The sequence below is a fragment of the Bactrocera neohumeralis genome, unplaced genomic scaffold, assembly GCF_024586455.1.
Source record: "Bactrocera neohumeralis isolate Rockhampton unplaced genomic scaffold, APGP_CSIRO_Bneo_wtdbg2-racon-allhic-juicebox.fasta_v2 cluster09, whole genome shotgun sequence".
NCBI lineage: Eukaryota > Metazoa > Arthropoda > Insecta > Diptera > Tephritidae > Bactrocera > Bactrocera neohumeralis.
The window spans coordinates 34,761,132-34,784,944 of NW_026089622.1; the positions used below are offsets into that span (position 1 = coordinate 34,761,132).

At 40.9% G+C, this 23,813-nt stretch overlaps 1 protein-coding gene and 1 pseudogene across 1 annotated transcript; both read left to right on the forward strand.

Moving 5' to 3' along the window:
* The first annotated feature begins 7,285 nt into the window (after positions 1-7,285).
* LOC126764722 (uncharacterized) lies at positions 7,286-8,053 on the forward strand. Its single transcript, XM_050482374.1, has 2 exons — positions 7,286-7,354; positions 7,421-8,053. Exons 1-2 carry the CDS (start codon positions 7,286-7,288, stop codon positions 8,051-8,053), a joined length of 702 nt encoding a protein of 233 aa, XP_050338331.1.
* Positions 8,054-19,296: 11,243 nt separating this feature from the next.
* LOC126764814 (small nucleolar RNA U3) lies at positions 19,297-19,499 on the forward strand (annotated as a pseudogene).
* The last annotated feature ends 4,314 nt before the right edge of the window (positions 19,500-23,813 follow it).

Sequence of the window (23,813 nt, forward strand, 5' to 3'; positions counted from 1 at the left end):
ATCGTGTGATTAAGTGTCGGTCTGAGCATGATATTAGGTTTCGTTGAGGGCTAGATTTGATTTAAGCTTTAGTTCCAAAAGTGTCGTATAATAAGAAAATATTTCGCAATTCTTCATACAATCCGAATCAAGATTAAAGGATACCTTTTAACTATGATGCCATATCAAGGCGCCTCGAGATATCTTCTTCTTTACTGGCGCAGAGACCGCTAACGCGGTTAAAGCCGAGTTAACAACTACGCGCCAGTCGTTTCTTCTTTTCGCAAGGTTTCGTGAATTGGAGATTTCAAGCGAAGCCAGTATCATCAGCATCCACTAGCAGCTGTACACTCTTATAAAAGATTGTACCCTCTCGGTTTAGTTCTGTAGCTCGAATTACTAAAGAGAGTCGCCTTTTCTTAAACCTCGTTTGGTATCAAACGGCTCGGGGAGGTCCTTCCCGATCCTGATGGAGCTCTTGGTGTTCCTCAACGTCAGCTTACACAGCCGCATTAGTTTTGCGGGGATACCAAATTCAGACATCGCGGCATAAAGGCAGCTCCTGTTCGTGCTGTCAAAGACAGCTTTGGAAGATAAAGAGGTGGTGAGTGTCGATTCTTCTTTCACGGGTCTTTTCCAAGATTTGGCGCATGGTGAATATCTGGCCATTTGTTGATTTGCTAGGTCTAAAGCCACACTGATAAGGTCCAATCAGTTTGTTGGCGGTGGTGTTTAATCTTTCACACAAAAGGCAGACCCTACAAACTGCGCCGCAGTAGTGGATCGGGCAGAGCACTCTTATATTCCAATCGTTGGGCATGCTTTCATCCGACCATATTCTGCAAAGAAGCTGATGCATGCTCCTTATCAGTTCTTCGCCGCCGTGTTTGAATAGCTCGGCCGGCAATGCATCGACCCCCGCCGGAACGTCTGCTCCATCGTCATCGATAGGGGAATCGGGTTCGCCTTTTCCCGGCGTTATATTTTCACTGTAATTCAGCAGGCTGGAGAAGTGCTCCCTACATAATTATAGTATGCTCTGGGCATCAGTCACTACAGCACCTCCGAGCGTTCTACAGGAGTATGTTCCCATGTTGAAACCTTCGGTTATTCGTCCTTTCGTAGAATTATCGAGCATTACCTCCGTCGGCCAGCTTGTCAAGCTCTTCATACTCAGGCATTTCGGCCTCTTTCTTTTTTGTCTGCAAATGCGTCTCGCTTTCCTCTTCAATACTCGGAATCTATCCCATCCCGTACGTGTTGTGGTCGATCGTAACGTTCCGAAAAGCAATGATTTCGGTTGTAGCTGTACATAAGGAGCTTGAAAAGCTGTTCCACAGTTCCATTTTACCGACTTGTTGACGAGTGCTCTCAGAGAGCAGGTGTGCAATTCGAGTAGAAAATCGTTCGGCTGTCTGTTGTGATAGCAGCTTCTCGACGTCGAACCTTCCACGTGTTTGTTGACGTGCGTTTTTTGCTGCACAGAGGCGGGTAGGGATCTTGGCTGCAACAAGCCTGCGTCCGCAGGTCTAAAACACTGGAGACGTGTCTTCCGTCTATCACAACATGATCGATCTGGCTAGTGGCTTTTCCATCAAGAGACAGCGAGGTAGTTTGATGAATTTTATTTCGCTCAAATCTTTCGTCACATCGTCCTGCTCTTCTGTCGGGGCGTGGTTCCCACACCGAACTTGCGCTCCTTTATATGGCCACTGTAGGTAATGCCACAAAGACCTACTCCCCTCAGTCCATCGCATTTCTTGGAAACCCAGCGCACAACTCTGTGTAGGGGTTGTTTCGCCTTCTCACTTTAGCTCGCCTTCAAACGGATGTTCTTAAGCTACCCAGAGGATACTTGGTCAAAGACCGGAAGTCGTCAGCTGCTTGAGCCATTATTAAAAGAATCGTTTCTGGCCACTCCCAAGTGAATGGCGATCAGAGAACTTTCCTCACATAGTGTGAACTTCTTCCCATGACTCCATCCACTAAACGAGATCTCAGCACCCTAAAATGACCAGTTTAGTACAATAGAGGACATCACTAATACTAAACAAGAATGGCTATACGCATTTAGGGTAATTTATCCCAGGTTTAAAAGGAGATTTCCTTCACTGTTAGGAATTAAATAACCTACAGATCTCCCATCGGCACTGGAAAGCCAGAACCTTAACACAGCCTACGCCAAAATAAAAAGCCAATTCCGAATTTTACTAGCACCACGTACATTATTAACAAATAATAATCTCAATTATTGGCAACCACCACCGTCCCAACGCGAAGAATTCCACAGGCTACAAGACAACCATATCAATCCAACGACTTACAGCCAAATTATGCACACTTTCAATATCAAATTCCAGCCACATCATGCCTAAATCCCTAATATCAACAATTCCAACAAACTTTTCCATTTCGCCCAATGGCCCCTAAACCACAACCAAAGCCATAACTTATGGAAATAAACCAAAGTAACCGATCGAGATTAATAATTTATATAAAAATACCACAATTCAGGACACGCAAACGACCTACTATTCCTATAGATCAAATAGGAAAACATCAAAGGACATTCAATATACAAGCCGGTAAAGAAAGTCAGACACAATTGGTCGACTATGAGACCAAAGAGAGCTTTGAAAGTAACTCGAATAAATACGTCGATGAAACAGACGAAAATGATGATACCGACGAAAATAACGGACTCCTCGTTACCATATTTCGAGTGTAAAACAAGGAGCGGTAAAACATTCAACATACTATACTAATATACGCAGCTTCAAATAGGAACTATACCTACAACTAAACCATTAAAAATATGTCTCGAATCCGGTTAGAAACCAAGAACCCTTTAAAGCAGTCACAATCGGTAGAAGTGTACCTATTATATATACATACATCATAAAGTCGCTAATTTGTTCAATCACCCAGACATAAATGTAAATTTTTTTACGTCATTCGATGCTTTAATGGGAAGTGGTAGTTTAAAAGAATTAGAAGCAGAAATCAAAATTACCAAAAAAATAATGACAATAAAGAATTCCATACACATTCCCTTTAAGGAGAATACATATGACGCTATCAATAGTATTATCCCCAGAACGAGTCATTTAACAAAAACTGTTCTTAGATGCATTAGTTCAAAACTACCCAAAACTCTTCGCCAACCCTAATGAGACCTATACTTAAAACGGGCAGGCGGAAATCAGAACTACAAATGATTCACCTGTACACTCTAAGTACATGCTGATGACGGTATAATACGGCCATCCCGATCCCCATACAATTCATCTGTGTGGATTGTTCCGAAAAAAACCAGATGCCTCTGGGAAGCAAAAATATGGAATGGTTATAGACTATAGAAAGCTCAACTCAATAACTATAGCGGATAGGTACCCTATACCCGAAATTATTGAGGTTCTTGCCCAGCCAGGGCATTATAAAATTTTCTCTGTACTAGACCTTAAAAGTGGATTCCATCAAATACCTTTGAAATTACCAGTCACAGAAACGACGGACTTTCCTGTTAACAACGGAAAAATTGAGTTCACTCGGTTACCATTCGGTCTAAAAAATGGTCCAGACATATTTCAATGTGCGCTCGATGATATTTTAAGAGAGCATATTGGCAAGATATGTTATATCTACATAGATGACATCATCATATTTAGCAAGGACTATGAATACCACATTAAGAATTTGGACACAATTTCCCGAACTTTGCAAGAAGCCAACATGAAATGCCAGTTGGACAAATACGAGTTGTTAGAGACAAAGTCGATTTTCTGGGGTTGTTGTAAATAAACAAAGGCGTGGAAACAAATCCAAAAAAGTGTTAGCAATTACTATTTATCCACTTCCCGAAATTCTTAAAGATCTAAGAGCCTTCCTATGTCTGTCCGCTTATTAAAGACGATTTATCATAGACTTCGCTAAAATTCCAAAACCACTTAGCTCTCTGTTAAAGGGGGAATATAGACAGGCGTCCAAATGAGAGTCTGCAATAAGACTCATCAACTTCGATCAAGAAGCTGTTGAAGCATGCAATAAAATTAGGTCAAAAAGGTCATTTTACAATATGCCGATTTTTCTAAAGAATTCCATCTGACAACAGACGCTTCAAATTTTGCTTTTGGAGCAGTTCTATCTCGGACCGGCTAATAACATCCCTTTCAAGAACGGAAGAAAATTATGCAACCAACAAGAGAGAAATGCTCGCGATAATTTAGGCATTGAGGGACTGAAGGCATTGAAGTCCCTCAAAAATCACCTTTATAGTAAATCAAAAGACAAAATTTTCACTGATCATCAAACCCTAACGCAATCTGTTAGTAGTTGGAACGGTAACGCGAGAATCAAAAGGTGGAAGCGTATTTGGAAGAATATAATTATGAATTGTAATGTTGAAGCGGATGCGTTATCGCAAGTTAACTCAGTTACCTCAACACAACACAGTGTCGACAGTTCAGCGAAATACCTAATTCCAAGTGTTGAAGTCCCAATGAACGTCTTCAAAAATAAAATTTTTATTCAGAGAGATCAATTTACAGACTATAAATTCCGTATCTTTCAGTTCATAGACATCTAATTTCACAGCCCAATTATACAATAACAGAATTAATAAAGCTACTGAAGAAATATCTCAATCAGTCATCAACGTAGTTTTAAAAATATTAAGACCAGTTTTACTTCTTTAATTGTTCAAGACCTCATAAGATGAACAAATTTTACAACTCTGTAACAGAGCCCTTCGTAATGCAAAAGAAAATAAATTACAATTAGCTGAAAAATTCTACTTCCGGGAATGAAAAGTGAAATTGAAAGATTACTAAAATAATGTCAAGTACGTAGAAGCGCTAAATATGACAGATATCCACCGAATCCTCATATTAAAGAAACTCCCATACCAGAATTTCCAGAGAAAATTTTACACATAGACATTTACTCGGCAAAGAAGGTAGTAGTTCTAACCGCAGTAGATAAGTTCTCAAAGTTTGTACAAGGCAGAATAATTAAATCGAAATCTATCGCAGATATACAATTAAAACAAAGAAAAATCACTTAATTCTGAAACTATAACTTTCATGCCGAGAGATTAACTTAACATTCAAATCTTCACAGCACCGCCCTATAAGAGTTCAGTCAGTTCCCACGACAGCCGGTTCTACGCTCCGGAATTGACCCTGATTTTATCCGGCCAAGGGCCAAGTGGAGTGTGTCGTACGTTGCCCCGTGCTGCAGGAGTCTGCACCCGCAACACTTAACAGTGGCGTCACCAAACAAACAAACAAGATCGAGAAAATAGTTGCACTAATGAATAGGGAACGCGTATCTATAGCTGCGGTCCAAGAAACCAAGCTAGACAGCTGCTCAGATCTTTTAAGTTGTGCCGGTTTCAACGTTTTGCGTAAAGATCGCAAATGCCAAAAGACTGCTAAATCCAATGGCCCTGATGGAATCAACATGCTTATGCTAAAACATCTAGGCTCGCCGAGAATAAGCCACCTCATCAAGGTCGTCAACCTGTCACTGATCACTCTTTAAATACCCGATGTGTGGAAAGTCGGAAGAGTGGCCCAACAAAGAGGTGTCCTATCGTCCGACAACTCTCCTCTCCCCAGTAGTGAAGACACCTGAGGTATTGCGACTCCCGACCATCACTCACCACCTGAGCCTAGATAACCACCAAGATAGATTCCCAAAAGTGCACAGTACCACCACAGCACTTAGCGTCATAAACGCTGAGATAGTTCGTGGCTTCAACCCGAGACTACGAGAGAACGATCCTAATAGCGTTGGACTTGTCAAAAGCCTTTGACTCAGTCAATAACACAACGCTACTGCAGGACATTGAACAAACTACGCTCCCTCCAGGACAGAAGAGGTGGTCCATGACATACCTGAGTGGTCGTCAATCATCCGTACTGATTCGAGAAGAAAAATCCAAAATGAGAAGAACTAAACAGGGGGTTCCACAGCGTGCTGTCCTCTCCCCGCTACTGTTTAACTTCTACATTTCGAAACTCCCACAGCCACTGGAGCGAGTTTCTATAACCTCATAGGCTGATAATAGCATAATTTTGACTTCGAGCATTGGAATCGATGGCATGTATTCAAAGGTAAACAGCTATCTCTCGACCTTTCTCGCTTCTTTTCTGCAAGGAACTTAACACACTTCCTACCAAATCCAGAGCGACCATATTTTCGAACTGGACGAAGGAGTACAGACTTCAGCTTAATATAGCAGTTGATGACGTCAAGATTTCGACTGTCAATAACCTAAGATTTCAGGTATAACTTTTTATAGTTTATACTTCTTCACTCCTCTTACGACCGTGATTATCACCAAGGTACAGAGCCGCAACAAAACCTTCAAGTCGCTAGCCGGCAGCACTTGGGGAAAAGACAAAGAAACGTTGTTGGAAACTTACAAGGCAATCGGCCGGCCGGTCCTCATTTACGCCGCAGCAATATGGTCGCCTGGATGCAGTAGAACGCAGATGAAGAAACTTCAGACTTGTCAGAACACAGCACTCTGGACTACGACAGGATGCAGATGTCACCCGCTTGGAGCGGAACCGCCTTCTAGAAACATGAATAAGCTTTTTATGAACATAATTATACGATCCATTCAGTTACAAAAAACGAACTTTGGACGTCTTCTTTGGCAGCAGTATCACAACGAATGCCAAACAATACGAGAAAAGCCGACAAGGCAATATTGACAAAATCACACAAAAACAAAAAAAAAATGATCTTGAGACCCACAACCAAAATAGAAAGCAAATAATATCTTACGAACAAGGACAAAAGATATGTGGGCACACTAACAAGATGCATCACATCTGGAAGCACTGTTTGTCAGTTATTCTATTATATTTCTATTACTTCATTCTTTGTATATTCTTGGAAATTTACAGTTTCCAACTAAATTCCTATTCTTAGTTCACAGTTTTAAGAAGCGTCACTTTTTGTACAGACGCCGTCAAGAGTACAAGTGTTTAAGATCTCTTTAATAAATAATCGTTTTAATATTAAATGTGGTGTCGTAATATTTCCACATTATGGTGACCCCGACGTGATTAAATTGGAACAAACTGTGTCTCTCCACGCGTTAAAGTACAAATGAGTGCAAACGTTAATATTAATTGCAAATTCACGCTCGTTGCAATTTCTCACTCATCAGTGTCCAAAAATTTGTGCAAACCAGTGACCACGTGCTCTTAATCGATTCATTGACATGCCATTAGAGCATTCGCCAAACACGTCCACCAGTAATTCAAACGTCTTGACATCAATCTCCTCGAACATGACCACAAACGACCCAACTGTGACCATCAGTGACGCCGCCGATGAAGCCCACAACACTGCATCAATTGTAGCTGTGTCCAGTTGCAAACTCCCGCAGTTCTGGTCCATCTAGCCTCGTTTGTGGTTTGTTCAGGTTGAAGCAGTGTTACAGGTGGCCCGTATCACAAATGACGCATCACGTTACAATCAAATCGTTAGTGCCTTGGACACTGATGCAATGTTACAGCTAGCGGACTTTCTGCAGAATCCACCAGAGATCGACAAGTACGCGAAGCTGAAGGACGAGATATTGAAGCGGTTTTCAGAATCCAGTGACCGAGCGCTTACGGAGGTTCAACTCGATGATAAGAAACCTAGCCAGCTCCTGCGCCCGCTCAGAATTCTCATGGGCGACAGGGCCTCAGAGGACTTACTGCGTATAAAATGGTTGGCATTGTTACCACCATCAACCAGCCGGTGTCTCAAAGTACTCAGAGATGCCCCTCCAGATGAGCTTGCTGAAGTTGCAAACGAGCTAATGGAAAACCAGGCTGGCCATTCCGTTACGGCTACACATCTCCAGCCTGCCCAGGCAGCACACAGGGGCGATAAATTTGAAAATACTCTGCTCACCAGCATGGCAAAGGACTTGTCAGGCCTTAAACTTGCCATAGCCGACCTGATGACCTGTATCAAGGACCAGGGAATTTCTCGAGACCGACCCCAACCTGCATCTGGCAGTTTCCATGCAGTTATCATCGAAGGAAGAGCCAGCCTCAAACAATAAGAAGTTCTGCTATTATCACCGTCTCTATGGGTCCAGAGCGTCCTTGCACCTTCGACTCATCGGCGGAAAACTAACTTCGCTGTCGACCATCCAGGCGGCCGGCGACAGCATAGAGGCTAACACACCACCAACCAGAGAGCATCGCCTTCACATTCATGGTCGCACAACAAACATGAGATTTCTTGTCGATTCTGGATCAGTGATCTCTCTCATGCCCAAGTCCGCCATCACTCACACGCTCACAGAAGATGATCTGACTCTCTTCGCAGCCAACGGGGCCGTTATCCGAACATACGGTCGAAAAGTCATCACCCTTGATTTCAATCTTCGCCGTACATTTAATTGGTCTTTTATAATCGCAGATGCCAAGTCAGCCATTCTCGGTGCAGACTTCCTGGTCCACTTTGCATTGCTTCTAGATCTCAAAGGACGATGTCTCATCGATACAACCTCGTCATGCACAACTCAGGGCACACTATCTGAGGCCACGGTACACAGCATTTCAACAATCGATCGCTCAATCTGTCCTGGTGCACATGACGCCAAATACCTGCAATTACTCAACCAATTCATCGACATAACTCATCCCAGCACCAATCCTATCACAGCCACTGACAGTCAAGTCGCTCATCAGATTGAGACAACTGGGCCACCAGTATTTGAGCGCCCACGACGAATCACCGGCGAGAAACTACAAATAGCTAAAGATGACTTTGACCTCCTGCTACATCATGGCGTGATCCGTCCATCGAGCAGCCCATGGGCCACCCCTATCCATATGGTGCCAAAGAAAACAGGTGGATGGCGCACCACAGGTGACTATCGAAAACTAAAGGCAAATACAGTTCCAGATCGATATCCAGCCCCTCATGGGGATGACATTCCCCAGCGTCTCCACGGATCCACCGTTTTCTCCACCATCGACTTAGTCAGGGCTTACCACCAGATACCCATGGCCAAGTCAGACATTGCCAAAACAGCTGTAACCACCCCTTTTGGACTTTTCGAATTTCTGGGTATGCCACCCGGACTACGCAATGCCACGCAGATTTTTCAAAGACATATGAACAACATCCTCATAGACGATCTGATTGTCTACTCTCAGTCCCACGAACAGCATCTACGACATCTCACCAACATCTTTGAAGTCCTGCGTGCACATCATCTCACCATTAATCCAAAGAAGTGCCAGTTTGGCAAGTCTGAAATCATCTACCTGGGGTACACTATCAACAAAGACGGCTACACTCCACCCGCCGAACGCACGCAAGCAATCGCCGATTACACAAAGCCAGAAACCGTCAGCGATTTACGTCGTTTCCTAGGGATCGTCAACTACTACCGGCGAGCGATCCCTCAAGCGGCCCAGATACAATCACCACTGACGGACTTTCTCAAACATGCCAAGAAGAAGGACAACACTAAAGTCCAGTGGACACCTTCTGCAGATCAAGACGGGCAAGACTGCAAGAAAAGTGTCAACCAAGCCACGCGCCTGGCTTTCCTCGCACCAAACGCCATCCTCTCATTGAGATCCGACGCCTCGGATACAGCCATTGGGGGCGTTCTTGAACAGCGACACAAAGACTCATGGCAACCACTGGCCTTTTTCTCCCGCAAGCTCAGTCCAGCAGAGACCAGATACTCCAAGAATGAACTTCTAGCCATCTTTGCCGCCATCAAGTTTTTCAAGCACATTCTCGAGGGAAGAAACTTCAGCATCTTCACCGACCACAAGCCAATCATCTACGCATTTTCTCAACGTGCTGACAAGGCATCCCCTCGCCAACTACGTCAATTGGACTACATCGCACAGTTCTCAACTCAGATTTTCCATACCAAGGGCACAGAAAACGTCGTGGCTGATGCGCTTTCGAGAATCAATGCCATAACCATGCCAACCAAACTTGATGCTGAGACCATTGCGCTGGCACAACTCCAAGATGACCAGCTTAATGATCTCCAATCCAGCACGTCCCTCAAGCTGCACCTGCTGAACATTGAAGGTCATGATATACTATGTGATGTGACCAATAATATTGTGCGCCCTTATCTTCCATAGCCACTCAGACACCAGGCCTTTGACATCATCCATGGTCTTTCTCATCCTAGTGGCAGGGCCACAGTCAAGGAACTCACCGGAAGATTCGTCTGGCGAAGTATTAGAAAAGACGCACTCCTCTGGTCCAGACACTGCATACCATGTCAAAGTTCCAAGGTCCATCGTCACAATCGCACCATACCAAACCACATTGAAGTACCAGACAATCGCTTCGAGCACGTCCACCGGGTCTCATAGAGCTGCCCAGAGTCAAGGACCTTCGCTACTGTCTGACGATCATTGACCGCTTCAGCAGATGGCCACACGTCATACCACTCAACAACATGACAGCTGAGACAGTTGCACACGCCTTTTATACTCAGTGAATTTGTCAATTCGGTACACCATTGACAATCACCACTGATCAAGGTCTGCAGTTCGAATCAGCACTGTTCACCTCACTCTCACGAATGCTGGGCATTCATCGTATCAGAACGACGCCGTATCATACTCAATCGAATGGTCTGGTGGAACGGTGGCACCGCACACTCAAGGCGGCTCTCATGTGCAACAATGAGACACCTTGGCCGGACATGCTACCGTCAGTTCTACTAGGACTCCGAACCGCATACAAACCAGATCTGAAAGCATCTCCTATCCTGCTTTTCGGGACTACACTGCGTATACCCGGTGATTTCTTTGATACAGCAAGCACACCAGGTGATCCACAGACATTCGTGAGGAAATACTGTCAAATCATCCAAGCAATCAGGCCAACACCAACAGCTCATCACATCAAACACAAGCTGTTCCTACTCAAAAACCTTGACCCGTGCACCCACGTCTTCAAGAGAGTAGACTCCATCAAGAAGCCTCTGCAACAACCATACACTGGCCCCCATGAAGTCATCCAGCGTGTAGACGATAAAACCTCCATCATTAGAATCAATGGGGCAGACAAAACAGTCTCAATCGGCATGCTGAAGCCAGTATACATTGAGTTAACAGACAACTCACAACCAACACCTTAAAAAGTCCAGCAGGACTTTATTTCAGGGGGAGTACTGTGGGCACACTAACAAGATGCATCACATCTGGCAGCACTGTTTGTCAGTTATTCTATTATTTTTCTATTACTTCATTCTCTGTATATTCTTGGAAATTTACAGTTTCCAACTAAATTCTTATTCTTAGTTTACAGTTTTAAGAAGCGTCACTTTTTGTACAGACGCCGTCAAGAGTACAAGTGTTTAAGATCTCTCTAATAAATAATCGTTTTAATATTAAATGTGGTGTCGTAATATTTCCACAGATATTTGTCAATCAGAACACCAGGTTAGGATCTAAACTTACTTTAAGATACCAAAAAGAAATATTTAAAGGGGATAGAAGTACCACAGTCTTATTTGAATCAGGCAAAATCAGTCACAAAAGCAATATTAAGAGTTCGTAAATCTTTCCAGCCTAAATGTTTGCACTAAATTGTAGACCATTGAATGGGTTCGTAAAAATCACCAATTATACAGACGCACAAACAATATCAGTTTATAAGGGAAACGGGAAAATAAGAACGTCCACAACCAAAATTATTCATCTCATCAATTTGAACCAAATCGGAAGCGCACTAGATACACACGACAATAGTCTTTATCACTCAATTCACCACGAGACCAAACCTAGATTCCTAAATTGGTTAGATTCGTCATGGACATACATATGTATGTCGCGGGACCATGACGATCTGGTCATGATAGAGCACAACTTTGACAAACTTATCACCAATAATAACAAACAAGTAATAGACATTAGTTTACAAAACCAAGTGAGAGTTATCAAAGAAGAGTTAAATAATATCAGATATGCAGTTCAATGGGCAAGGTTAAACATTATAAATTCTTTACTCTTAAATAAAGTCGAGTTAAATTAAAATTATTTGAATCACGCAATATGCCGCATGGTCAATAGAGGAAATGTTAGAGTTTTCCGATGTATTCATTTGACACAATACAACAACACCCATTTACATTATTAAGATACCGAACTTTGATAAAACCAATTACCAAAATATACTTCTAAAGCCGATTGTCCAAAATAATTCAGCTATCTATTTAGAACTAAACGAAAAATTTGTGTTTAAGGAAGAAATATATCGAATTCAAGATGATTGAAAAACTATAATAAATGTCACACTATGCAATAAGGACACAATTGTTAATTTAAGAAATACCAATTGTATACCAAAATAAGTTAGGGGAGAACGTTCACTTTCAGCAACCCTGATCATATCCCACAGATTGAAAAGATTGGTAACAGTCTCATTTTGTTGAACAAATTTAATGGATTAATCATATGGAACAACTTTATCAGTCATGTAGAGTGATGTTACATCGCGACATAGGAAATAAGGAATAAGGAATTTAGCAACATCGAACCAATAGTTATGAAGCCCGGAGCGCCTACTATTCAATTAACGTCTCTGGAAGATAAAATTGTAAAAGTGTTGTCACTAGAATCGTTGGAAACTCTTTATATAAACCACACCCAAGCATTTGAAGACCGAATATAAAAGAGATATGATTACACTGGTTATATTTCTCCTCCTCATCTTATTAATTTGCCTAGGGTCATACGCATGGCAACGAAACAAGCAGAAAATTTTGATACAAATGTTATCATTCCCAACACTGTCTGACTCGAACGCCCATACATTGAAGATCATGATGTCAAGTCCACCTCAGTTCAACAACGTACCATATTTCTAACAGACACTTGAAAGCAAGTGTAAACTAAAGGGGGAGGAGTTAACTATGCGTTTGTTTACTTGTACTTTTACAAAATTGCAATTGTTTCGTCGCTAAACCGAAAGTACCTGAAAAGCCACGCGCGCTTACCTTTACGTTCACATTATCGCGCCGCCAATCTAAGGTTTCGTATAGAGCTATATTTGATTAAAGCTTTTAGTTCCAAAAGTGTCGTATAATAAAATAGGCGTATTAACCCAAATTAAGTTTTCTTATAACTTCCTGGAAAATAACTTACATGAAACACACGTGTGTTCGATCTGTATGAAATCGTTTCACCATACATCACATACAAATCCATTTTGCGTTCGCTTTTCAAGCAGTGAATATGTGCGACAAGTAAGAGGAAAATTGTTCGGCGATCTTTCCTATTCAGGTAGTGTATACAGAAAAATGCGATTTTGTGTGCACACAGCGCCATACACGACATACATGTGTGCATACCGATCGTAAAAAATCAAACATTTTTGCCAACATGAATTAATATGCGCACAAGACCATACCAGTAAACCGCAATCGAACACATACTGATCGAACACACATGTATGCCTTGTATGACCACTTTGAGGCAAATATGTTGCCATTTAAAATGACTTTTATCAAATTTAACGGCAAAAACAAGTAAAGATAAACATCACGTGCACTCATAACTTAAAGTTATAAAGGCGTCAAAATAGGGTACAAAAAAAAACCTATTTCGTTTTATAAAAACTTAGTAATTTTTTTACCGTATTTTGAAATAAAAGATTCTTTAAATTCGGTATTAAACTTACTCTTTGAAACAAATCAGAATTTTGTTTTCTTATAAAACAGTGTTTCAAAATATCGCCAAAGTCAAAAAAAAGAGAAAAAGGTTAAAATAATTTAAGTTTTGTTTGCAAAAACAAATACGTCATTCGAAAGGTCTGAGATTCTTCTTTCTCAAACCGTTTTTAAATAAATCGGTAGATACTTAGCTAAGCTATGGGCTAATAGCGCGAAAAAGTACGAAACATATTTTTTTTTAAGCTTAAGTCGAGATTTTGGGAGATTTCAGATTCCAAAGTATTATCATTCTACTCGACAAGAAAAATAACATCACTTCCAAGGTATTTTGAATTCATTCTTTATATACTACATATACATATGATTAGCGGGACGAGCTGAGTCGATTGAACCATGTCCGTCTATCCGACTGTTCGGTCTGTATATACTCGAACTAATTCCTTAGTTTTTGAGATATCGATTTAAAATTTTGCACCCGTCATATTCTCCCCAAGAATCTGTCGGAAACATGTCATTGTATTGTAAAACTTGTGTATTTGTAAAGGCATTATAGCTTCGGTGCAGCCGAAGTTAACGTTTTCTTATTTCAACTAAAGAAATCACAAAAACGAGTTATGCAATATCGTCCATTCATATTTCAGAGTCATTACAAGACAAAATGCCGCAGTTGCTATTGCAATTTTTTTGGATCATTAATTTTTTCTCTTTCACGACCTTTGAATTACAAAGAGAATAATATATATGATAATTATGTGAGAGACTTCCTTTTGATGACGACCACTGCAAACATATTAAAGATTACGATTTAAGGACTTGCACCTGGAATATCCGGTCCCTTAATTGGGAAAGTTCCGCTGCCCGGCTGGTTAACATCTTAGTTAGAATAAAGGTAGACATCACCACCGTCCAAGAAATGCCATGGAGGAGACAAGGACTGAGATGAGTAGGTCGTTGTAGCATTTACTACAGTGGCCGTATAAGAGAGCGCAAATTCGGTGTGGAAACCGTGATGGGAGTGAGACTCCGTCGCTTAATACTGGAATTCACGGGTGCGTAATTCCACTGCAACAAGATAGCCCGGACCACTCTGTGTAGCAAAGAAGGCAGGTCAACAAACACAAGGACGGTTCGACGTAGAGAAGCTGCACTCACAACAGACAGCCGAACGATTTTCTACTCCATTTGCACTCATATTCTACAGAGCTTTCATCAGCAGCTTGGTATAAGAAAACTGTGGGACAGCATTTCAGCTACAAACGAAACCATTGGTTTTCTGAAAAGGTAAAAGAACAACTGGTGCGATGAGCAGTGCCACGTGGCAGTGAAGAGAAAACATAAACCACAACACGTACAGGATGGGATACATACCAAGAGTTTCAGGGAAAAGCGCATTTGCAGACGATAAAAGAGAGAGTAAAAATACGAGAGTACGAAGTACTTGACAAGCCGACTTGGGTAATGTTTGAAAGTTCTACGAAAGGATGCGATTGCTCAATCGATGATGATGGAGCGGACGTTGCAATTACATGTCTGAAGAACAGCTAAGCGCCGGGGGTCGATGAATTGCCGGCCGAGCAATTCAAATACGGGGGCGAAGAACTGATAAGAAGCATGTATCAGCTTCCTTGTAGAATATAGTTTTACGAAATAATGCCCAACGATTGGAATTTAAGTGTTTCTCCTTCCAAAAAAAGGGATACCCCACAATCTGAGCCAACTACCGTGGTATAAGCCTCCTCAACATCGCCTATAAGGTTCTATCGAGAGTATTGTGTGAAAGACTGAAGCCCTAAATAAATAAATAAACTGATTGAACCTTATCAGTGTGGCTTTTGCGCTTGGAAAATCAACAACTGACAAGGTATTCACCAAGGTCCGAATCTTGGAAAAGACCCGTAAAAGAAGATCGACACATATCACCTCTTCAACGATTTCAAAGCTGCATTTGGCAGCACGAAAAGGATCTCCTTTATGCCGCTATGTCTGAATTTGATATCGCCGCAAAACTAATACGACTGTGTAAACTAACATTGAGGAGTACCAAAAACTCCGTCAGGATCGAGAAGGTTCTCTCCAAGACATTCGATAGCAAATTAGGTTTCAGGCATGGCGAGTCTCTATCGTGTGACTTCTTCAATCGACTTCTGAAGAAAATAACTCGAACGTACGCCGATGATATTGAAATTATTATCCTCTGGATGGATAAGGCGGCGAAGCAAAGGGGCTGGTAGGGAAAGAGGGCAAGCCGAAATATGTCTTGTTTTCAAACAAAGAGTCGTCGCATTCGCAATTTGGCTCCCACGTCCCTGTTGACAATCATAATTTCGAAGTAGTAGATAATTTCGTCTATCTTGGAACCAGCTTTTACACCAAAAGAAACGTCAGCCTCCAATTCCAAAACAGACTAACTCTTGCACACAGGTGCTACTTCGGACTGAGTAGGCAACTGAGAAGTAAAGTCATCTTAACAAAGAAAGACCAAACTCTATAAGTCACTCATTCTCCCATCCTGGTATGCATATATTCATTGACGATGACATATGTTGAGTCGGCATTATGAGCTTTCGAGAGAGAGGTTCTGCAGCAGATGTATGGTCAAATACCGCAGCCGATGTAACAATAAAATGTATGAGATTTACGACGACATGAACATAGATTAATGATGTAAGCGACAGCGGCTACGCTGGCTAGGCCATATCGTCCAAGTGGATTAAAGCACTCCAGCTCTGAGAGTATTCAATGCAATATCCGCCGGAGGAAGCAGAGGAAGAAGTAGAGGTGGGGAAGAACCTGGCTTCGCTTGGAATCTCCAAATGGGACCAAGCAGCGAAATGGAAGAACGACTGGTGCGCTGGCTTAAACTCGGCTATAAAAGCGTAAGCGGTTTCTACGCCAGTAGAGAAGAAGAATGAAAATGCATTTAACACCAAATGAACAGCTGTTCGCTGAGGCAGTTTGTGATGCCAATTATTATGACCTAATAAAAATATCTCCGAATACGGAGACATTCAAGGCATTAACCCGGAAACTAACATATAGACACCACGCACCTAATAAGACCAATACGAAAAAAGGGATGAACGATCACACGTACACAAGATTTTCGTTTAGAATTGTAAACCGAACCTTAAGGAATGCATAGAAACTTTAAGATAAATTTTTGAAAGCGGTTAGGTAATTAAACGACAATTTAATTAAACCGATAGGTATCTTGTAGTGATGGTAGCTTAAAAAATCATCTTTTCAGACAATTTTTAAACTATAATAATATACAAATTATTAAATTTTTATAATTATATTTTATACTTTTATTAGGTTTTGGGTGATTGTAATGGAGTGTTTATATTTAGATAATACCAGAATACAAAGATACAAATTAACTGTTCAACATGCTATAAGTGTCGCGTTGCCGAACCACATAAACATTTGCCAAAATTTTCTAAAGAATGGACAGAAAAACTCATTTTGCTCGTGTGAACGCACTGAGTGGCATCAAAAGAGAATTTGCCTGTAATGAAAGCTCCTTAAATTTTAGTGTTTTCTTCAAGAGCCGTCGGAAGAGCATATCTGTGGACGAAGACAACATCTGATGAGACGACGTTATGAGTTTTCGAGAGAGCTGTTGCGTCAAGCGACAAAATATATATTCAATATATATAGCTTCAGATTCAATAAATATAGCTTCAGAGACTTCATGGCGCCCGAGCAGGGACTTATGCGTGTTTAAAAAGTTAACTTAAATTTTACACACACTGTAATAATAATAGTGAACAAATTCTTTTCGCAACCAATTGCCAATTGTAGCTTTTTCGGTGTTTGGATTTCGGTGTTCATGGTTCAGTGAATGTGAAAAAACTACAAATAATAAAACAAAAAATACACAAAAAAAATTGTAAAAAAGATTAAAGATCCAAACATATATACATATACATAAATATATGTGAAGTGCTTCAGTGAAAACCTCCAACACAAAAATATGTACCTACATACATATATAGTGCGTGCAGTGAAACCTGTAATAAAAATAACAAAATATACATTTGCATATATAATACATAAATGCAGTGAAATCTGTAAAAAAAAACAAAAATGTATACCAACGGCAGGGGCCGACGGATTGCCGGCCGATCTATTCAAACACGGCGGCGAAGAACTGATAAGGAGCATGCATCAGCTTCTTTGTAAAATATGGTCGGACGAAAGCATGCCCAACGATTGGAATTTAAGTGTGCTAAGCCCACTCCATAAAAAAGGAGACCCCACAATCTGCGCCAACTACCGTGGGATTAGCCTCCTCAACATCGCATATAAGGTTCAATCGAGCGTATTGTGTGAAAGATTAAAGCCCACCGTCAACAAACTGATTGGACCTTATCAGTGTGGCTTCAGACCTGGAAAATCAACAACCAACCAGATATTCACCATGCGCCAAATCTTGGAAAAGACCCGTGAAAGGAGAATCGACACACACCACCTCTTCGTCGATTTCAAAGCTGCTTTCGACAGCACGAAAAGGAGCTGCCTTTATGCCGCGATGTCTGAATTTGGTATCCCCGCAAAACTAATACGGCTGTGTAAACTGACGTTGAGCAACACGAAAAGCTCCGTCAGGATCGGGAAGAAACTTTCCGAGCCGTTCGATACCAAACGAGGTTTCAGACAAGGCGACTCCCTATCGTGCGACTTCTTCAACCTGCTTCTGGACAAAATAGTTCGAGCCGCAGAACTAAATAAAGAAGGTACCATCTTCTATAAGAGTGTACAGCTGCTGGCGTATGCCGATGATATTGACATCATCGGCCTCAACACCCGCGCCGTTAGTTCTGCTTTTTCCAGGCTGGACAAAGAAGCACAGAAAATGGGTCTGGCAGTGAACGAGGGCAAGACGAAATATCTCCTGCCATCAAACAAACAGTCGTCGCGCTCGCGACTTGGCACTCACGTCACTGTTGACAGTCATAACTTTGAAGTTGTAGATAACTTCGTCCATCTTGGAACCAGCGTAAACACCACCAACTATGTCAGCCTAGAAATCCAACGCAGAATAACTCTTGCCAACAGGTGTTACTTCGGACTGAGTAGGCAATTGAGAAGCAAAGTCCTCTCTCGACGAACAAAAACCAAATTCTATAAGTCACTCATAATTCCCGTCCTTCAATATGGTGCAGAGTCTTGTACGATGTCAACAACGGATGAGTCGACGTTGCGAGTTTTCGAGAGAAAAGTTCTGCGAAAGATTTATTTTCCTTTGCGCGTTAGCCACGGCGAATACCGCATTCGATGGAACGATGAGCTGTACGAGATATACGACGACATCGACATAGTTCAGCGAATTAAAAGACAGCGGCTACGCTGGCTAGGTCATGTTGTCCGGATGGGCGAAAACACTCCAGCTCTGAAAGTATTCGACGCTGTACCCGCCGGGGGAAGCAGAGGCAGAGGAAGACCTCCACTCCGTTGGAAGGACCAAGTGGAGAAGGACCTGGCTTCGCTTGGAATATCCAATATGCGCCACGTAGCGAAAAGAAGAAACGACTGGCGCGCTGTTGTTAACTCGGCTATAATCGCGTAAGCGGTGTCTACGCCAATTAAGAAGAAGATACCAGCATACATACATATTTACCCATATTCATACTTATACTATACTTTACAGGATCATTTCTGTAGTTAGTCTTCATTTAAATATTTTGGAAATCGACCCGCGATGACGAGGTATATCGTTTTATCTGACAGCGTGAGGTTTATGAACTTCATTTCTAATATTGTGTTGTAGCATATTAGAAATGATGTTTCTTCAAAAATCGCTCGCTTACAATGGATAAAACGACTTTTGAGTGGTGATTTTAATGAATAAATTCCAAGGTTTTACGCAAAAATAATGCGGTCAATAAGTACAGTACGCTTATGTATGCTTGCGCATTATTTTTCTTTCGTTTGTCTGTAATTTTTGCGAATTCTCAACTATTTTATGTGACTATATTTCTTTCGTCTCTCTTTATTTTTCTGCGAATTCTTTGAATTTCTGAACGCGCACATGCGTATACATACATTCACGTGAGCATGTGCAGATACACAAGATAGGATAGAAAGATGTATGCCTTTTAACATCGTATACTGTACTAATAAATATTTTTCGTATTAATAGAAATTAAATTTATCACAGCAATATTATGTATATGTATATTAGGTATATTGCTGTGATAAATTTAATTTCTATTAGTAAGAAAAATATTTATTTGTATAGTATTACGATGTTAAAATGCAAAAATTAAAGACTAAGTCCGTCGAGATTCGAACCTGCGTTCACATTGTGACTTTTAATGTGCTTACCACCAACACCACTATTGACACTTTCGTGGCGTTGTCTTAAGTATGTTTTGGTTATGCATGTAAGAAATATACGATGGTTCAAATAATTTTGTTTAAGTATAGAAATATGCTTTTGTAGAACATTTGCTTTCGCAAACATACAGACAAATGTGCAAACGACATAATATATGTATGATTGTTTCGCATTTTGCCTCTACGCCGGTAAAATTTCTATACAAAAATCGACTGAAATGCATGAGAAAATAAAATGGACAACTAGGGTAAATAATTTTAAAAAAATGTATTGATAATTAAATATAAATGAAAATACATGTAAATTTACTTAAATTTATTTAAATTTATTAAAAAACTTATTTAAATTTATTAAGAAACTTATTTAAATTTATTGAAAAACTGCAAAGAAATATAAAAAGAAAATTCATTTTACTTTGGCCGAGTTTTGTGCGCAATACAAATGCAACGCCAATAATGAATACAAGAAATTGACTAAACACCATGATATAAGGTATACAAATTATAATATGACAACCCAATTCGAAGAGTACAAAAGGGAGATGGTTACGCTGCATATTCCCTTCCGCAACGAAGAGACAGAACTACTTTCCGAGTCAAAATTCCTTCATTTAGACTTTGCTTTATAAAATGTGCATAATGAATTTAAATGTTCTAGTTTTCTTTCATACAAAATGATATGCATTTCTGAATATCACTAAGAAGTATAACTTCTTCCGCGCGTAGGGACTCCACGCACCTTTTTTCATGCGGTACAGTGGTGGGCGCAAATAAAAGCTCAAACGTTTTTGCCCTAAAAAAGTAATAACAATAATTGCATTACAGTTAAAACAAAAAAAATCAGTTTTATGAACTGTTTAAAGTGCCGCATAGTGAAAAACCGGTAAACTTAAAACCGTTGTGCTTAAAACCGTTGCTGTCATCACCGTTGCTATCATCATACCGCTGCTGTCATCCCGTCGCTGCTGGTATTAAGCCGCTGCTATCGTCACACCGCTGCTGCCATCCCGTCGCTGCTGCTGTCGTCGCTCCGCTGCTGCCATCACGTCGCTGCTGCTGTCGTCGCTCCGCTGCTGCTATCCCGTCGCTGCTGCTGTCATCGCTCCGCTGTTCCACTAATTCCGCTGGTGCCATCACTTCGTTGCTGCCGTCTATCCGCTGCTGCTTAAGTCGTCATGGGAATGAGCTGCAGCTGCATCCTGTGCCAAAGGGACGCAAGCGCCGGCAAACAGCCGACGCACCAGGTAACGAGTGCGAATTATTAAAAGTGGTGCAAACAAAAAACAATAATAATAAAACTGCACACGCACACTTTCAGTTTTTGGCTCTCCCTTTTCACATTACACATATGTATATATATATCGTTTTCTACATATATTATATATTATATAATATACGTATTATATACTATTCAAGTGAATGTGAAGGGATTTTGGGATTGCGGATTTGCCTACATTAAGGTGCGACCCTTTTGTAAAATTTTAATTCGGTCAGTTTTTTCGCATATTATTTCGTGTTTTCGCAAATTTAATTTTTGGACAATATTTTTTCGCGTTAAATTTTCAATTGTGCTTGCTATTGCACATCGGTTTGGCTTTCGTATAATTGGAAATCGATATTATATTTTCTCGCTTTCGTAACCTATTCCAAATATATTTGTTGCCAACCTTTATTGCTATTGGTTTGGCTTTCGTATAATTGGGAATCGATATATATATATTTTTTCGTTTTCGTTATCGATTCTTAATATATCTGTTGCCAACCTTTGTAGTCTTTTTTTTCGGAAATTCAATTTAAACACGCAAAATGAGCAAGCCAAAGCCAACTATCGCCAACCTCTCTCCAAGTAAGGAGTTAATCGACTTAAAGTCATTAAAGCGTCAAAGGACGGTGGCAAAAAATGGTATTTTGCGAATAAGGACGTGCCTTTAGAAAAAACCATGTCGTTAGATCCAATTGAATAGGAATGTCGGCTCGACATATTAAATTCATGTAGCGAAAAGCTAATGAAATGCCAATCTAAAATTGAAGAGATTGATGAAGACGAAATGGCCCGAGGAGAGTTAGACGACATAATTGTTGAAACGAAATCAATAATTACAAATATTTTAGCCAAAAATAGAACGTCAATTGCCGAAACATCTTTCGTAGCTTCTCCCAGTCTCAAGACTCCCTAAGATGAATTTGCCGAAATTCAAGGAAGAGTATTCAGAATTTAAAAACTTTATGAGTTTGTTTGAGAGCTTGGTTCATAATGATCCAAATATCCCAGGTAAAGCGTTTCAGATGTCGAATGAAAATTATCCGAAAGCGTTGGCAAGTCTCAAAAAAGTTTACGATAATAAGCTTGATATTTTTCAATACAATATCTAAACTTTTTGAGCTGACAACCATCCCAAAGCCATCCGCGCCTTCATTGCCATCAATGATTGATGAAGTGTCTGCTGTTTATGACTCTTTGCTATCTCTGGGCGATGATAAGCAAATAACAAACGTCACTATAATACATATAGTTATGACAAATGTTGACTCTGCCACCCGATCCAAGTGGGAAGATCAACTTGACTATGATCACTTACCATTATGGAAGGATTGCGAAGCAACATTAAATAGAAGGTTTCAGCAGTTAGCTGCGGAAGGAGCATCTTATTCGAGGACGAAATCCGGAGCCACAAGCAGCATGAGCCACATGAAGCAGCCACACATGGACAGGACAAAATCAGCTTTAGCTGCCGCAGAGGCAAAGCAACCAACTTGCCAAAAATGCAAGTCAAAGGAACATCCTTTAACTGCCTGCCCCACTTTCAAGGCGCTTCCGGTACAACAGAGGTTCGAGTTTGTGAAATCGGTGCCCTTATGCATAAATTGCTTGCGTAAGGGGCATACGGAATCCAAGTGCAGAGTGGATCGATGTCGTGTATGCAATCGATCGCATCACACATTGTTGCACCAGTACCCGGTTTCCTTCCCCACTGCATCTCATCCGCAACCATCAACCACACATGCCATGCATACAGCGAGTATGCCGGATCGCGTAATGTTGGCGACAGCTGTTATTCAAGTGAGGACCAGTTATGGTGAATACCTGCCTGCGAGAGCGTTACTAGACTCAGGCTCCCAAGTCATTAAACATAATAGGAATTGGAAATTCCAATACGAAAGTGGTTACGAATTTTCGGCGGAATTCTGGATAATGCGTTGCATTTCAGCTAATCATCCAGACCATAACATAAATGTTAATGGCTGGAAAATTCCGCACAATATTAAATTGGCGCATCGAGAATTCCATAAATCAAAAAAGATTGATATCTTATTGGGTGCAGAAACCTTTTTCGATCTGTTAGCGGTTGGCCAAATTAAAAGTGGTCCTAATCAACCAACGCTACAGAAAACCCTTTTAGGGTGGGTTGTGTCTGGCAAATATGCATTATGCCAATCTGAAGATGACTTAACGTCAATTAATTCGGTGGTCCAAAAGTTTTGGGCTTTAGAAGAATTACCTTCAGAAACTCTCATCAAATTCACACAAGAGCAAAAAGAGTGTGAAAAATTTTTCGTGAAAACAACTCAAGTATTGCCTTCAGGACGGCTTCAAGTAAGAATGCCTTTTAAAGCTGACCGTAAGTTACTCGGTCACTCCTATAAAACCGCAGTTCGGCGGTTTCAGGCCCTGGAGAGAAGGACATTAAAAGATCCAGAATTTCGCAAAATGTATCTGGATTTTATGAATGAATATAGAGCATTGGGTCACATGAACCCAACGAACAATAAGATCCTGAGTGAGCCACCCTACTTCATTCCGCATCAATGT